The 17,925-nt window shown below is 47.9% G+C and overlaps 1 protein-coding gene across 1 annotated transcript in view; it reads left to right on the top strand.

The window, feature by feature from the left end:
• MBTPS2 (membrane bound transcription factor peptidase, site 2) overlaps positions 1-17,925 on the top strand; it is a 114,040-nt gene that overhangs the window by 18,249 nt on the left and 77,866 nt on the right. Inside the window, exon 4 of the mRNA XM_082247086.1 lies at positions 9,830-9,933. Coding sequence (XP_082103212.1) covers positions 9,830-9,933 — 104 coding nt within the window. The remainder of the gene's footprint in view (positions 1-9,829; positions 9,934-17,925) is intronic.

Below are 17,925 nucleotides of genomic sequence, written 5' to 3'. Positions count from 1 at the left end.
TGACTTTTGATGTGCACAAATAAGTTACCGCTATCGGTAGTTCTCCTAGGTCTGGATGGCTGCTGTGTAAGGTACAAATCCTAGTTTAATTCCTACTTGATAATACTGGTAGCATCAAACTTCTGGTACTGCGACTTAGAACTGCTGCTCTTGTACAATGAAGGGATTCTGTCATTTATTCTCCCCTCATCTTCCCTTGTCCATTTGAAAAATGCCTTGTATTCTGTCCACAGAATACAAGGCATTCTGTGAATAGACAAGGAGAAACGGGCAGTTAGGCAATAGGATTGCCCCTTGGTCATTTACAGAACACCTTGTATTATGTGGAAAGTTTACAAAGTGTTTTGTGAATTCCTTCATTGTACGATAGCCATAGCTGCACTGCCAGAAGATCGGTGTTGTAGTAGTATCCGGCATGAAAGAAATAAGTATGTGTACAGTACACAGCAGCCATTCTGACCTAGGATAACCAGCATCACACTTTAATAATAATGAATTACAAAATGTCTTACATAGCGAAATAGAATTTTTCTTCAAAGTGTCTAAAACACCCTAACATTGAGAACTTCTCTTATTTGCTCCCTAATGGTCAGTTAAATATATACCATTATAAGTACGTTATGTAGTTCTTAAGGTGACAACACTGCTCCTCCTTAGATGCAGTACGGTGAGAAAGCGTAGTCACCGCAGGACAGGGAGTGCGTCTCTGGTAGCATCACCAGGAGTATTAAAAAAAGGAGAAAAACCCCAAGAATAAAAAATGAATGAAGCTACCACATCTAACTGCAATATATTTTTTATAGGTTTAAATGCACTTTAAAGCCCACCTACTACTATTTTTTTTATATTGTTGAATAAATTGGGAAGGGTTAGTTTTATTTAGTTGTGGCTAGCGATGAAAATCATTAGGGCCACTGTCTCTATTTTATTGCTATGTGTACCCCTATTGGGGGGGATTCCCTTGACTTCCTGTACTGATTCCCAGAGCATAGCTTTTTCCTTTTTTCTTTTAGTCACCATCTCTATTTGAATCTCCCATTAGGATCCATCTGAAGGGATGGAGTAGGAGTAACTGCTCTGACTCATCCACTTGTGTGTGTAAATTTTAGCTTGTGTTATTGAACTCTGTAAACAAAAGACCTTTTACAACAGGAGGTAAAGAGAACGTTGGAAGCATTTGAAAAGGTCTTCAGAGCTCCCCCTGTTGACTCGACATAAGAATACAATATTTTAATTTGTAATATAATTTTTTTTTTTTTATTTGTCCTGACCAAAATAAAGAAATCACAATACAATTTTACAAAATCACAAATTCTCGTTCCTGGTGGGAACTAACAATCCAGTATTTTTTGGTTGAATTAAGAACCCCTACACACTTAATGCAGATATTTTACTAGGTTGCATTTCAACCCAGCAAAGAGTGTTCTAAAGAGAGTTAATTATTGGGCCGCCACATCTTCTACAACCACTTTCACATTAACCCATTTACAACAGCAATACACATATGTGTAGTGGCATGGTGGGTGTTCTTAGTGCCCAGCCACCGCATAAATGCATTGCTGTTTTCTTCTGGGGCATGCTCTATTGGCTCTCCCAGAACTGTGACTGAGCCGTCACAGATAGCTCACAGTCAACCTAGAGCTGCACGATTAATTGTTAAAAATCACAATCTCGATTCAACCCCCCTAACGATCTTATTCCGGCATTTCCACGATTCATGTTAAACAAGTGCAGAGCCATTGTCTGCTCAGAGCTGTAAAAAAAAAAAAGTCTTCTGGCAAAGTTGCTCAGCGCTGAGAAATAAAAAGAAACATTGTGTAATTTACCGTATATACTCGAGTATAAACCGACCCAAATATAAGCCGAGGCACCTAATTCTACCACAAAAATGTGGGAAAATGTATTGACTCGAGTATAAGCCTAGGGTGGGAAATGCAGCAGCTACTGGACCCAACTAGACCACCACGAGAAACAAAACAGGGGCTGCAGGCATGGTACAGGAGATGGTACAGGAGATGGTACAGGCATGGCACAGGAGATGGTACAGGCATGGTACAGGCATGGCACAGGAGATGGTACAGGCATGGCACAGGAGATGGTACAGGCATGGTACAGGTGATGGCACAGGCATGGCTGCGGAGGAGTCTCACTTACCTGTCGGTGAGGCGCTTTACATTTATAAATCGCGCCAATACGTTACCACGCATGTGACGCCGATGCTCGGGAAAGCCCGTACACATGCCACTTCGATCACTTCTGCCTTGTAGAGAATCGCCGGCTGAAAATAATGGTACTGGGTACTGGGATGATGCCTGTAGTTGCAGCCACCATCCCGGTATAACCACCGAAACCCAAGGACGTACGGATACGGGTGGGAAGTGGTTAAATACCGAAGTACCTAAGTTATTGCTTCATTACTTGTCGCCTATTAAAGTTTTACAACATACTATACTATTTACTGTGTTTCATGATACCTGAAGCTAAAATGACACTGTCCAGGCAGTCTGCTGCCTTTATTCTAAAGTAAATGAAGCAGAAAATATTTGAATATTGATGCAGAAGCACAACAATGCCAATGGCCTGTAAACTGTGTCAATATTATCAAATAGATCTGGAGATATGGAATTGCCTAGAGGCGAATAATACTTATTTAGAGAGAGGATGGCATTGAGCCATCTGCACTTAAAGGAGGAAAAAAATATTGAAAAGGTTCCAAATGAAGGTTATCACAAGAGGGAAATGCAGTATTAAATACGGTTCTAGATTGTAAGCTCGTGTGGGCCGGTCTCACTCTCCTATTGTTATTGTTAAAGTAGAGCTAAAGCGAAAACTTTTTTTTTTTTTTTTTATTAAGGTTTGGATAGAGTGGAGGTGGATTAGATCCTCTGTCAGTTTTTATTACTGTCTGTGCCCCTGTTAGGGCGCTTCACACTCTTTGTCCTAATTAATATTATCATTGAAAGTAAAGAAAATCCCAAATTTTAAGTTGTCCCCAGAAAAGTAATAGAGGGGAAATCTTCCAATAGGGACACTAGTTCTGGTGGCCTGGGGGACCGCAAAAGATTCCCCTAATTTGCAGGGATTTCTTCCCACTTCCTGATTTGGCTATGGGCAGAAAGTGAAGGGAAATCTCTCCAATGGGACACAGATGACAGAAAAATCTGACAGGGGTTATAACCCTCCCTTACTCTATCCAAAATGGAAAAAAAAAAAGTTTTGCCTTCAGTTCTACTTTAAGTTGTATCTACTCTTCTTTGGAAACCTTGTTGTGCCCTTTGTTATATTTATTACTTTTTTACCACGCCAGGGAAAATGGGGCAATAAATAAATTATAAGTTCAAGGATAAAAGCTACCTTTCATAGTATTTTCTTATAAAAGTCATATTTAAATGATTCTGAAAATTATTTATTTTTTATATAAGGTTTATACTGTACTTCCATCAGTAATGATTGGATGGCTAGATATTTGCATGGGCCTATGCAGCTTATTAATATAAAAGTGCAGGCTTCCATTTAAAGCTCAATTCTGGGCACAAAAAATCTCACCAGCATTACAGTAGTTATACACTCTGCTAGCAGAAACGAAACCCATCGTCGTGCTAGCTTTATTCTGTAGCTGTCAAGTCTAATTTTTTTTTTTTTTTTTTCTTAATATGCAAGGTGTACTGCAGTTCGGATGTAAGCGCTGCAGGTCTCCTAGACCACAGCGTTATGGTCATATCTCCTCCTAGCCCTAGCTGTATTAAAAATGCATTTAATTGTTTCATGATTATGTAATGACAGCAAATGGTGCTTTTTATATCAGGTATTTTTGGTTTGAAATTAAATTATATTTCTCTTTCATTCGTTGACAGGCCTAGCTTCTGATATTCTTAAACATTGGGTTATACTGCCCCCTACAGGAGTAGGACACTAGACAGAAAAAAAATTCTGGCTTTGCCTATCGGCAGTTCCAGGGGGGTATACTCTCTCTCTCTGCTATAGGTACTCCGTTTTTTTTTTGCCTAGTCAGGAGTAAGGACCTAGTTCCTTGATGGGATCTCTGGTGCTGGCAACATTTTTTCTTTTAGATAGATTTTTTTTTTCTCCTGGTTTTTCCTGTGAGATCTAAAATCAACTGCTGGACTATTAATCTAGATCCAGTGGTTACCCCCAGTCTGGCCAGCGAACGCCCACAGACCTCAGCTTCAGGCTAGATCAGCCGCGATATTGCCCCACCAGACGGGGGCTGGCCTGCGAGTTCCTCCTGGCCAACAGCTCCCCATTTCAAAGGGGTTCTGTCTGGAGCGGTGCCCACCTGGTTTTTGGTATGGTGAGTAGCTGTCCCCCCCCCCCTCTCCCCCTGGAGGGTTTTGGGGTGGATGCAGGCCCCTCCATGGGACGGTCAGACCCCCGGGTTCCCCTCTGTCCCGTTAGGCACCCCCTCACATGTCCCCCCCATCCTACCCCCCCCTCAAATAATGCTGCAAAGGAGGCGCAGGTCCTCTTTGGTACTTACAAGCCATCCAGTGCGACAAAGGTGTAACCTTTCCCCTCCTATTTTGACAGAATTGTCACTACAGCGTGGGGACAACCAAAGTGTCCCCTTGGGGTCCCTTATCGCTCTGCTAGGCGATACTGCTATAAGGAGTCCCTTCTTCAGAAGTGGACTGTTCCACCGGTGGTGGGCCCTCTGGTTTCCAGATTAAACTATGACTCCGGTTGAAGAGTCCCCGACCTTTAAGGACCAGGCTGACAGGAAGGCAGAGACTGTGGCCTGCAATCTGTACACCCTGGTTAGTTCAGCACTGAGCCCAATATTCACCATTGCCCTGGTGGCGCAGACTCTGACCGAATAGGCTGAGCTGTTGCGCTGTGAACTGGAGGGGTCCCCCCCCGCCTTTGCTGAGCTGGCGGACCAGCTGGTCCAGGGGCTGCAGTTTATCTAGGATGCCTCTTTGGATTCGGCTCCCCTAATGGCTTGGCTCTCGGCTCTCAGCGTGTCTTTTGGCTCAAATGCTGCTCTGCGGGCCAGACTTCTAAAAAGGTCTTGACTGATCTTCCCTTTTAAGGAGATTGCCTGTTTGGTGCTACCCTGGATGACATCTTAACAGGTCTCACAGGGGGGAAGAGTACCCTTCTTCCACAGGCTACTAAGGGCAAGGACCCTCGGCTCATAAGAAGTTTTTTAGTCCCTCAGGGTTGACTGACAAGGGATCAAAGCCCTTCAGGGCCTCCTCTGGAGGATCCAAGCGAACTTGGTCTGGCAAGTCAAGAGCGGGCTTCTCCAAACCCAAGGACAGGGCCCCTTCAGCTTGAAGGTGCGCCCTCACCCATATCTGGCGTAGGGAGACGTCTTAACTGGTTCCGGGACCCATAGACTTCCCCGGTACAAGACAAGTGGGTCCACGAAGTCGGATGGTCTGGCTGCATGATCGGGTTTCGTTCTTACCCTCCAAAAAGGTTCTTTCCTTCTAACGTGCGACTGTTCCTGGTCCACTTACAGGCAATCTTTCGGGCGGTGCAAGACCTTTTTACTTCAAGGAGGTGATTGTCCCGGTTCCAACTTTGGAACATTTTCAGGGGTTTTACTCAAACCTGTTTACAGTCCCCAGAAAGGAAGGCAAGGTGTGTCTAATCCTTGACCTCAAGGTGCTCAACTGCTTGTGCAGGTGCAGAAGTTCGCATGATGGTCGCTTCCCTACATCAGGGCGATTTTCTAGCCTCCATCAACATCAAGGACGCTTACCTTTTTACATTCCGAATTGTGTCGGTCACCAGCGCTTCCTCCGCTTTGCTGTGGGAGAGGAGCATTATCAGTTTGTGGTCTTAGCCTTTGGTCTCGCCTCCGCTCCTCGGGTTTTTGCAAAAGTGTTGGCCCCGGTGCTAGCATTGTTACGTCAGCAGGGGATCGCGGTCTTGGGCTACTTAGATGATTTTTTTTCTGCAAGCAGAGTCTCCTACTGTGCTGGTGGAAAACCTGGAGATCTCCATACAGACCCTAAGGAAGTTCGGCTGGATTCTGAATCTTTAGAAGTCTGCCTTGGTTCCTTCCACGAAACTAGACTATAAGGTCCCTGCAAGGGAGATTATGATCAAATGGGAGAAGACTCTGCAGTCTCTGGACAACAAAATTTAGCTGAGCCAGGGTCCAAAAGAGTTCCTGATCTGATGGCTTCGTTCCTCAGCGCTCTGGCAGGGCAATTTCTTCCTCCCCTTGTATTGGATGGTGGTCACTATGGATGCCAGCCTGTCTGGGTGGGAAGGCTTTCTCGACAGAAACTCTGCTTAGGGGTTTGAACTCTAGAAGAGTCTAGACTGCCAATCAATATCCTGGAGCTCCGAGCGATTAGATTGTGCCTGGAACATTGGACGGATCGTCTCCAACGATGTCCAGTGCGCATTCAATCGGACAATGCCACAGTCGTGGCTTTTGTCAATTACCAAGGGGGCACAAGAAATGTCATGGCAGCTCTGAAAGTAGCCGGCATTCTCAGGTGGGTAGAACGTTCGTTCAAGCCCTTTCCGCCATACGCTTTTCTGGAGTGAAAAACTGGCAGGCATTGGACCAGGGGGAATGGTCTCTGCATCCGGAGGTGTTTCAACAGTTGTGTCTCTGGTGGGGAACCCCCGAGGGGGATCTATTGGGGCTTGGCTCATCAGAAAGGTGCAGAGGTTAGTGGCACTGAAGGATAGGGGTTGGTCTGAATCGGTGATTCTAACGCTGTTAAAAGCTAGGAAATCTACTTCTGGGAAGATCTACCATTGTACGTGGAAGACTTACATTGCGTGGTGTGAGTCCCTTGGGGTTCATCCTCACTCCTTCTCGATGGCTTGAATCTTGACCTTCCTTCAGAGTGGGTTGAACAGAAATTGGCTTTGAGTACCATCAAAGTCCAGGTGTCGGCTTTGGCGGTCTTATATCAATGACCCTTGGCCATACACTCCCTGGTGTGTACCTTTCTTCAGGGTGTTCGCCATTTGGTTCCTCCAGTGCGGTCACCTTTGACAATCTTCAGGAGATTCCCTTGTTTACGCTGTCTCCGAAGGTCGGAATAAAGACATTGTGTTGACTGGCGGTGTTATACTGTCGTTCACCTTACTTGGTGGTTCACAGAAATAAGGTGATTCTTCGTCCCTGTCCGTCATTCCTTCCAAAGGTTGCTACTGATTTCCATTTGAATTAAGACATTGTGTTGCCTTCCCTGTGTCCCAGGCCAAAACATCCTAAGGAAATTGCCTTGCATGCCTTGGCTGTGGTTCGGCAATTAGGGTGTACCTGGCAGTTATGGAGTCTTTTAGGAAGTCATACTCACTATTTGTGTTTACGGATGTGTTTCGGCCAGGGTTGTCCGCTTCCTCTGCGACCATTCCCAGATGGATCAGGCAGACGGTGATTCAGGCCTATTCCATTAGGGATCAGGCTCCTCCTTTCCCTATCAAGGCGTGCTCTACTTGAGCGCTCAGTGCCTCCTGGGCCTTCCGTCATCAGGCGTCAGTGACGCAGGTTTGCAAGGCGGCCACCTGGTCGTCGGTGCACACGTTCGCAAAGTTCTATAAAGTGGATGTGTTGGCATCTGCGGATGCCTCTTTTGGCCGCAAGGTTTTGCAGGCTGCTATTTAGAGGACTTGGCCCTCTTTAAGGGTATGTTGTTTTTTTCAGGTGGGCTCCAGTTGTTTTGGTTGAGCCCCTGTTGCCTGGTTGGCTACTGTTTTTAGCCTTGGGAATTTTTTGCTGTTCCCACCTCTCATGTTTAACATTGCTTTGGAACGTCCCAATGGTTAAGAATATCAGGAGCTGTGTCCATCAAGGAACGAAAGAGAAAATGGATCTTTGACTTCCCATAAAATGTATTTCTTTGATGTTCATTGACAGACACAGCACCCACCCCTCTGTGGAGTTGTATTTTCTCTGACCTCTGCTTGTATCAAAACTGAGTACCTATAGCAATAAACCCTATTCAACCGCCTGGAACTGCCCAAAGATGTAGCCAGACTTTTTTTCTGCCTAGTGTCCTACTGCTGTAGGGGGCAGTATAACCCAATGGTTAAGAATATCAGGAGTTGTGTCCGTCAATGAACATCAGAGAAATGAATTTTGCAGTAAGTCAAAAATCCCATTATTTTAAACTAAAGGCAAAATTTTTTCTTTACATCTTGGAGATGGTAATGAAGGGTTATAACCCCTGTAAGGGGATATTTTCCTTCAGTTTCTTTCCCACAGCCAAAACAGGAAGTGAGGGGAAGTCCCTCTGAAGTGAGTGTCACCAAGGTCACCAGAACTAGTGTCCCTATTGGAAGATATCCCCACTATTCCAGGTGTGGGGAAAACCCAAAATTTGGAATTTTCTTTTACTTTCACTTTTGGTGATAATGATAAACAGGACAAATAGAGAGTGTGAATCTCCCTAATGGGGACACAGACAGCAATACAAATCTGACAGGTGTTCTAATCCCTCTCCATCCAAATCTAAAAAAAAAAAGTTTTTGCCTTTAGTTTAACCTCAAAAGCTCAAGCTTTTAGATATGGTGTGAAAGGTTAGTCTTTCCCAGTGGTGGAACAAACAGGGTTGCACAGGTCGCACTTGTGACTGGGCCCTGGCATCCTGCCACCGTGGGGGGCCCTAAAGACAGCTGCGCGTTTGGGGCAGTCTTAGGCACTTTTCTTCTGTCCGTAAACAGAAGAAAAGTGCCTGTAAAAAATGTCATTGTCACTGGCTTTGAACTGCGCATGCACAGTTCCGGAAGCAGCGGATTAGAGAACTGGCTTGAATTGGGCAGTGGGATGTGGCTTATATTTACATGTTCCTCTGCACAAGTAGAGATCAAGCTTGGCAGTACACTAGTTGGCTAAATTCGGAACTGCACGTGCGCAGTCTCAAGTCGCCAACGAGGACATTTTTTAAAAGTTTTTTTACCACCAGCTTGGCCACATGCGAGTTGCAGGTGGCCCACCTTACACAATATCTGCACTTGCTTGCCTCCATGAAAGCCAAAGCCCACAATGACACTGGAAAAAGGCCTGGACTTTTACATTGCTTATACTGACAACATAAAATCCATATCCTCTTTTTCTTTTTTTGAGCTCTGGAGGAAGATGTAAGAGGGCAGTCTGGAGGTACTATCGTAGTACCTCCCAGAATGCCTCCTTAGTACTCCTGTACTAAGAGGAGAACCCTGAAGGTACTAGGGGGTCACTCTGGAGGCATTAAGGGGGCACTCTGGAGGATTATGTAAGGGGACACTCTGGGGGTACTATTGTAGTACCTCCAGAGTGCCCTTTACATCCTCCAGAGTGCCCTGTTACATGCTCCAAAATGTCCCCTAGTAACCTAGTAATAATAAGGTCAGTGGCGGAACTATCGGGGTCACAAAGGTCACAATTGTGACCGGGCCCTGGTGTTTCGCCACTTTGCGGGGCCCCAAGACAACAGGAAGGGGGCCCGCTGCAGAACATGAGAAAGGGCCTCGGGACAGGGTCAGGGAGGCACTTCATGGTTTCTTGCACCGGGGGCCCTTAAGGTTCTAGTTACGCCTCTGATCCATATCTTAGTTTTATTTTTACCTACCCTGTCCTTTTATTTCCAATTTGCTTTTTATACTCAATTTGAAATGAACTATGTTTTTAGGTGGAGTACTATATGTATTTACTTGGTGGATGTTTATGTATTAATAATTTGCTGCAGATGTTTGAAATTCCTTGCCTGTTCAGCATTGCAGCGTTACAGATGGAGACTGTCTTTAAAGATGTAAAGATCCATTTGTCATTGCAGCTGGTCTTGTGTCCAGAATGATGTATTCATAGGAGCGTCTCATATTTAATGTTTTGTCTCCTTTCTGACTGGAACAGGTGCCGGGTGTAAACCTTCCCATCAGCCAGCTGACATACTTCTTCTCAGCGATTTTCATCAGTGGTGTCATACATGAGGTTGGGCATGGAGTGGCAGCCGTAAGGTAATGCGATCTTCCCCTTTGTGTGCTGGGCAAAACTCGGAGTGTCTTTGTATACACATGAATATTTAACACATGGTTGGCCAACAGTGTCAACAGGATAAAATATTTATACCTGATTGTGTCAAGACTAAAACCTTCTTTCTTTGCATGTCCAAGTTTTTTGTTATACTAGTGAAATTTTACCAAAATAGCATTTCATTTGGGTTTGTTATTAGGGCTTATAATAAACTATCATTATTTTATAAATTATACCTATGGCTTTTTTGGCTATAATGTCTGATTCAATGAGGGTTACAACTACTGTCAAGATTTTATTTCTGTGGTCCCCATTAGGAAAATTTACTAGACCAATAATTGTCCTTAAAGTGGAGTGCCACCCATTTTTAATAACTTGGATTACATAGATGTATGTAATCCCCTTTAAAACTACTTTCTCTTACGTCCTCCAACAGTCGCCGCCTCTTCATATTCGTCACAATGGGGGGTATTAGACTTTGCTCCGAAGGAGTAGCTAGGCAACAGAATATGTTAACATTAAAGCTTTTAACATATCCCACCCTCAAGGGGTGGTCCCCTCAGTCAATACCCTCCTACTTCCTGCAACCATATCTCAGTTTCAATGTCTAGCTTGTCAGGAGTAGCTGGTTCTCTCTGTGCTGGGGCTTTTTGCCCCAGCCTCTGTTCTTATTTTTTGATTTTTGTTTGAGTTTTTTTCTCTCTCTTTACTTAGCTGTTCTTTTTGTCAGCATTAGTTAGTTCTTCTGATGAAGAGGATTATGCGGGCTGGGTCTTGGGCTGATCCCCCTGGTCGCAGGTCGTGGGTCAGTGGCTTCCCAGCCTGCCATCGAGCGTTCAGCCAGGTAACGCTCCTGGCGCAGTGAACGACCCATCCCTGTTCGGTGCAGGGATGATTGGTGAGGTGGCTACCTCACTGGACGCTGTGCGGTTTCTTAACCCCCGTTTTGTGCGTCCTGAATGCGACTCTCCCTGCCTCATGTGCAGCGGCTTGTTCGCCTGTGCGGGTCCCCCACGTCATTGAGAGGTAAGTGGATCTATGTGGGGACCTGTATATCGGGGGGGGGGGTGTCAGTCTGGGACTGTGTAACCTGCCTCTGTTCACACTGTTTTGTCTCCCTATCACTCTGCTGCATGCTGTGGGCTGCAAGGGGGGGGGGGGGGGGAGCTGTGTGACACTGTCTGTGTCAGCCTGTGTTCAGTGTGCAGAGCTGTGTGCTGTGGGGCATGTTTTCTGTCATGTTGGGGCACGATACAGCGATCGCTGCGGCGATCTGCCATGTTTTTTTGCATGGATAGTGTTATCTGCATAACTGTATTGTAGGAGCGGCGGTTTCGGTGCCAAACGGCGCCATTTTGCCTGCGCTCGCTCCGGCCGCATGTTCTACATGTAGGCAGCCATTTTCTTGTAGCCTTCACATAGGCTTTAATAGAGCGCCCTGGTTTCATCACTTCCTCTTCTCCTGGGTGCACCGATCGAGGCAGCAGCAGCGGCAGGGATCTCCTCAGGTTTTATCCTTCTGTTCTTCCTATATCCATTGCCTGTGTTCAGTTTATTGTCCCTGTGGGGGTCTCATTGTGCTTGTGTGAGGTGCGGTGGGCTGCGCTCGCCGCGCTTGTTAAGGGGGCTGTTAACCCTTTATTCTCCGGCATATTATATTGGGGCAATGGATTCTCAGGAGGGCAAATTTCCTGCCACCTTGGTGGAAAGCCAGGGGTCTGCTGTTTCCCCCCAGGGGGGGATTTGGCCGCTATAGTGGCTGGCCTTGCTGCTCAGGTGCAGATGCTGGTGGCTGCTCAATCTACTAAAAGGCCCAGAGTTTCTATTTCCTCTGATTCTGAGGGTGAAGGTGATGGGGCTGTTATGGCGGGGGTCTCCTTATCAGGGTCCCGTTCCTCCCTGGATCTCGTGGGGTCCGAGGTGGAGGCTGAAGTTGAAGGGGTTGATAATTCTCCCCCTGGCTCGCCTGAAGAGCTTGCAATCATGGATGAACTGATTACTTCCATAAAACAAACGCTGCGTTTGCAGGATGAAGTGTGTCCTCCCACTGCCTTGGCGGCTTATGGGACGCAGAGAAAACGCAGGACACCGCAGGTTTTTCCCTGCACTGATGATTTTCAGCGCGCTGTTAAGGAACAATGGCGCCACTTACGCAAACCTTTTGCTGTACCTAGTAGGTTCAAGCTGCGTTATCCTTTTTCGCCTTCCACTGATGAACGGTGGTGTGTGCCACCCCCGGTGGATCACGCAATTGCGGTTTTAAACAAATCCACTGCGATTCCTGCAGAGGATTCCCCGGTGTTCCGTGATGCCACGGATAGGAGAATGGAGTCTCTTGCCCGTCATACTTATTCTGTTGCGGGTTCGATGCTAAAGGCTCTGTTTGCCTCTCTTATGGCAGCCCAGGCTGTCGCAAGTTGGACGCAGATGCTTAGGCGCGTCCTAGTGGATGATTCGGCCTCGCCGACGACACTGGCTATGGTGGATCAAATCCATCAGGGTGTCATGTATCTGTGTGATGCGGACTTGGACCTAGTCCCGTTGGCTGCACGTGTACACAGTGTGGCGGTGTTGTCTCGCCGCCTGGTTTGGTTGAAGTGTTGGTCGGTGGACCAGTCTTCGCGTAAAACCTTAGCCAATCTGCCTTATGATGGGTCTCGCCTTTTTGGGGAGTCCTTGGATGCTTTGATAAAGGGGATCACCGGAGGTAAGAGCACTCTCTTGCCCCATTTCCCCAAGGCTAAGGGGGCTCCTGGGAAGAAGCATGCTAATTTTCGGCCTTCTCAGGGGTCCTTTCGTGCCTTTCGGTCGCACTACAAGGGCAAACCGTTCAAGGGTCAAGGCTCTCAAAAGAAGCCCTGGTCTGGGAAACAGAAGTCCGGTCAGTCCGGACCCGCTGCCCATAACAGTGCGGCCTGAAGGGGCGCCCTCACCCAGTTCTGGGGTGGGGGGACGCTTGCTCGGTTTTCTTCAACCCTGGTTGGTCCACGTGCGGGACCGGTGGGTTCAGGAAATCGTTCGATCTGGTTACAAGATCGAGTTTCTCTCTCGGCCGGAGAGCAGATTCTTTCCCTCAAATCTTCAGCTGTCTCCGGAGCGTTTACGGGATCTGCACCTGGCGGTGCAGGACCTGAGGGCTCAGGGAGTGGTGGTTCCGGTGCCTTATCGGGACAGATTTCGGGGGTTTTATTCCAATCTGTTCACCGTGCCCAGGAAGGAGGGCAAGGTTCGTCCAATTCTGGACTTGAAGGCTCTGAACCGCTTTGTGTGGGTTTGCAAGTTCCGCATGGAATCCCTGCGGTCGGTGGTGGCTGCCCTGGTTCCGGGGGAATTCATGGCCTCCATCGATTTGAAGGATGCGTACCTTCATATCCCGATCTTCGAGGGTCACCAGAGGTACCTTCGATTCGCCATTGCGGAGGATCATTACCAGTTCGTGGCGTTACCTTTTGGTCTCGCCTCGGCTCCACGGGTTTTCACCAAGGTGCTTGCACCGGTTCTGGCCTTGTTGAGAGCCCAGGGCATCTCTGTCCTGGGGTATCTGGACGACATTCTGGTTCGGTCTGCGTCCAGCCAGGGTCTGGAAAAGGACCTGTCTGTCACGATGCAAACTTTACAGGAGTTTGATTGGACGATAAATTTTCCAAAGTCGACGCTGAGTCCGTCGGTTCGTTTTCCCTACCTGGGAATGATCCTGGACTCGGTCCAGGCGAAGGTCTTCCTGCCGGAAGACAAACTCAGGACTCATCAGGAGGAAGTCGGGTCCCTCAGGGACGTTCCACACTCGTCTCTGCGGGCGTGCATGAGATGTCTGGGATTGATGGTCTCGGCCTTCGAAGCGATTCCCTTCGCCCAGTTTCACACGCGGGGTCTCCAGGCAGAGATCCTGTCCAGGTGGGACGGGCGACCTCACTCTCTGGATCTTCAGATCTCGTTGAGCCATCGCACCAGAAGGGATCTTCTGTGGTGGCTCCAGTCCCCGATGGTATCGGGGGGCAAGTCCTTTCGTCCTGTCTCGTGGACGGTGATCACCACGGATGCCAGCCTGTCGGGCTGGGGTGGTGTTCTGGGCGTTCTGTCCGCCCAGGGAACTTGGTCGGAGGGGGAGTCCTCCCTTCCGATCAACATTCTGGAGTTGCGGGCAATAAACCTCTGCCTTCGTCGTTGGACGGACCGGCTGCAGGGCTGTCCGGTTCGGGTGCAGACGGACAATGCCACGGCGGTGGCCTACATCAACCACCAAGGGGGCACCAGGAGTGCCCGAGTGGCTCGGGAAGTGGCAGACATTCTGTCTTGGGCCGAGACTCATGTCCCGGCGATAACGGCAGTTCACATTCCGGGGGTGGAGAACTGGCAGGCGGACTATCTGAGTCGCCAGATCCTGGATCAGGGGGAATGGTCTCTCCACCCGGCTGTCTTCCAGATGTTGTGCGCGAAGTGGGGTCTTCCAGATGTGGACCTGTTCTCGTCTCAACAACAAGGTGAGAAGGTTTGTGGCAAGGACGCGCGACCCTCGGGCAGACACGTCGGATGCGTTAGTGGTCCCGTGGCATCAGTACGAGCTGATGTATGCGTTTCCACCGATTCAGTTGCTATCCAGGTTCCTTCGCAGGTTGCACTCGGAACGCAGCACGGTGATTCTTGTGGCACCGGACTGGCCTCGCCGGTCCTGGTACGCAGACCTCGTGAATCTGGCGGTCGACGCCCCGTGGCGTCTACCTCTTCGAGACAATCTCCTGTCTCAGGGGCCGATATACCATCCTGCTTTACAGTCGCTGGCTTTGACGGCCTGGCTGTTGAGACCGAGGTCCTGAAGGAGAGGGGTTTCTCCCCTGAGGTCATTCATACATTGGTCAACGCGAGGAAGTCTTCCTCGGGGAAGGTTTACTACCGAACCTGGAAGGCCTATTTTGCCTGGTGTGAGTCCAGGGGTTTTCACCCCGCACGTACTCGGTTTCTCAAGTGTTGTCCTTCCTTCAGGCAGGTGTCGATCAGCGTTTGGCGCTGGCTACGATCAAGGGTCAGGTGTCTGCGCTGGCCGTTCTTTTTCAACGTCCCGTGGCTTCCAACTCTTTGGTTGGCACTTTTGTTCAGGGAGTGCGGCATCTGGTACCTCCTAGGAGGGATCCTCTGCCCCCTTGGGACTTGAATCTAGTTCTATCTGTGTTACAACGTGCTCCTTTTGAACAGATCAGGGAGATCTCGTTGTCTATGTTGTCCAAAAAGGTCGCCTTTTTGGTTGCGATCACTTCGGCTCGCAGAGTGTCGGAGCTGGCGGCTTTGTCCTGCAAGTCTCCGTATCTGGTTATTCACTTGGATAAGGTGGTCTTGCGACCTAATCCTTCTTTTCTTCCGAAGCGAGTTTCGGAATTCCATCTCAATGAGGATATTGTCTTGCCTTCGCTGTGCGCGAAGCCTAAACATCCGAAAGAGGTGAGGCTGCATTCTTTGGATGTTGTTCGGGCGATTAGGGTTTACCTTAAATCGACTGAGTATTTTCGAAAGACAGATTCTTTGTTTGTTCTTCCAGAGGGTCCTCGGAAGGGCATGGCGGCGTCGGCCTCTACCATCGCCAAATGGATCAGGCAGACCATTGAACAGGCATATGTTTTGCAGGGGAAAGTTCCCCCTATGCCTGTGAAGGCACACTCTACTAGATCTCTGAGTATGTCTTGGGCCTGTCGTCATGGGGCTTCTGTAGCCCAGGTGTGTAAGGCGGCGACCTGGTCGACCGTACACACTTTCACAAAATTCTACAAGGTAGATGTTCAGGCATTGGCGGATGCTTCCTTTGGCCGCAAAGTTCTTAGTGCGGCAGTTCCCTAGGGTCCCTTGTTGGGACCCCTGGCTGTTGGGATACGTTTTTTTTTTTTTATCCCCTGGTTATTTGTTTTTCCTGGGTTGTTGCTCCTGTTGAGCAAGTTTTTTTCCTGTTGCCAAGCTGGTTTCCTTCCTTTGGTAAGGTTCCTTTCTTTGATGCGGAGACTGCGTTGCCTTACGGCGCGGATGCGTTTCCCACCCCTCATGTTTGCACTGCTTTGGGACGTCCCCATTGTGACGAATATGAAGAGGCGGCGACTGTCGGAGGACGTAAGAGAAAACGGAATTTTTGTAAAATCTTACCTGTAAAATTCCTTTCTCTGAGTCCTCCGACAGTCGCCGCCCCCGCCCCTCTTTTGGGGTTTGGTTGTATACTCTACTGCTGTTCCACTGAAACTGAGATATGGTTGCAGGAAGTAGGAGGGGATTGACTGAGGGGACCACCCCTTGAGGGTGGGATATGTTAAAAGCTTTAATGTTAACATATTCTGTTGCCTAGCTACTCCTTCGGAGCAAAGTCTAATACCCCCCATTGTGACGAATATGAAGAGGCGGCGACTGTTGGAGGACGTAAGAGAAAGTAGTTTTAAAGGGGATTACATACATCTATGTAATCCAAGTTATTAAAAATGGGTGGCACTCCACTTTAAGGACAATTATTGGTCCGGACCTGGAAGTGAGGAGAGGATGAATAAAGAAGAAAATAAGGTATTTACTAGCAAAAAAAAAAGTTTCCATTGGTAAAAGTAGTTTTAACCACTTAAGCCCCGGAAGATTTTACCCCCTTCCTGACCAGGGGGTATTTTGCGATTCGGCACTGGGTGACTTTAACGGACAATTGCACGGTCATGCGACGCTGTACCTAAACAAATTTGACGTCCTTTTTTTCCCACAAATAGAGCTTTCTTTTGGTGGTATTTGATCACCTGTGCGATTTTTTTTGATCATGCGCTATAAACAAAAAAAAGAGCGTCAATTTTGCAAAAATAACAATATTTTTCACATTTTTTTTATATGAAATTCCCCCCCAAAAAAATGTAAAAATCAAAATGTTTTAACATTTTCGGCTAATTTGTTTTATGCTACATATGTTTGGTAAAAAAAATCGCAAAAAGCGTATTTTGATTGGTTTGCGCAAAAGTTATCGCGTTTACTAACAAAGGGAAAGATTTTTGTCATTTTTGTTGTTGTTGTTTTTTTTTTTTTTTTTACTCGTAATGGTGGCGATCTGCATTTTTTTTTTTTTTTTTTGCGGTACTGCGACATTGCGGCGGACAGATCGGACCCTTGACTGACATTTTTGACACTTTTGGGGTTACCAGTGACATTACTGCAGTAATCAGTGCTATACATATGCACTGTTACTGTAAAAATACACTGGTAGTGAAGGGGCTAACTTTATTTGAGAGGGAGGGGCTGTGTGTGTCCCTAGGGGCGTGCTTCTAACTGTGATTGGCTGTGGCTTGAGCTGTAAGAACACTGATCAACGGTCCTACATAGTAGAACCGTATGATCAGTGTTTCTACACAGGGGAGAATGACAGGCGGCTTGTTTACACTAGCCGCCTGACTTTCTCCCTCTGCAGCGACGATCGCAGACCCGATGTCCGCCGGTCACACGTGCGGGGGGGGTCCGTGACCGCGCCTCTGGCGGCGCGCGCTCGCTCCCCAGAGCCTCACAGGCTTGTGACGTATATATACGTCACTTTGCCCGTGAGGGGCTGACCGCCGCAGTGCTCTGCCCCGCCTCCTCTCAGTGAGCTCAGTGAGGATATAATGCTTTCAGTCCTCGCTCACTGAGAGGAGGCGGAGCGGAGCACGGCGTCAATACAATACATACAGTACAGCTCACTGAGTGGAGGCGGGGCAGAGCACGGCCTCAATACACTACATACAGTACAGCTCACTGAGTGGAGGCGGGGCAGAGCACGGCCTCAATACACTACATACAGTACAGCTCACTGAGAGGAGGCGGGGCGGAGCACGGCCTCAATACAAACAGTACAGCTCAGCTCCTGTGTAATAATGCGAAATTTCATGCCATGAGCTACATCCCAGCACCCCCTGCGAATCGCCGAATGACGTAATAGCCGATCGGCGGCCGGACCTGGAAGTGAGGAGAGGATGAATAAAGAAGAAAATAAGGTATTTACTAGC

Source organism: Pelophylax lessonae (genome assembly GCF_965119305.1).
Source record: "Pelophylax lessonae genome assembly, chromosome: 2".
Lineage (NCBI taxonomy): Eukaryota > Metazoa > Chordata > Amphibia > Anura > Ranidae > Pelophylax > Pelophylax lessonae.
This window is presented reverse-complemented; position numbering and strand designations above follow the sequence as displayed.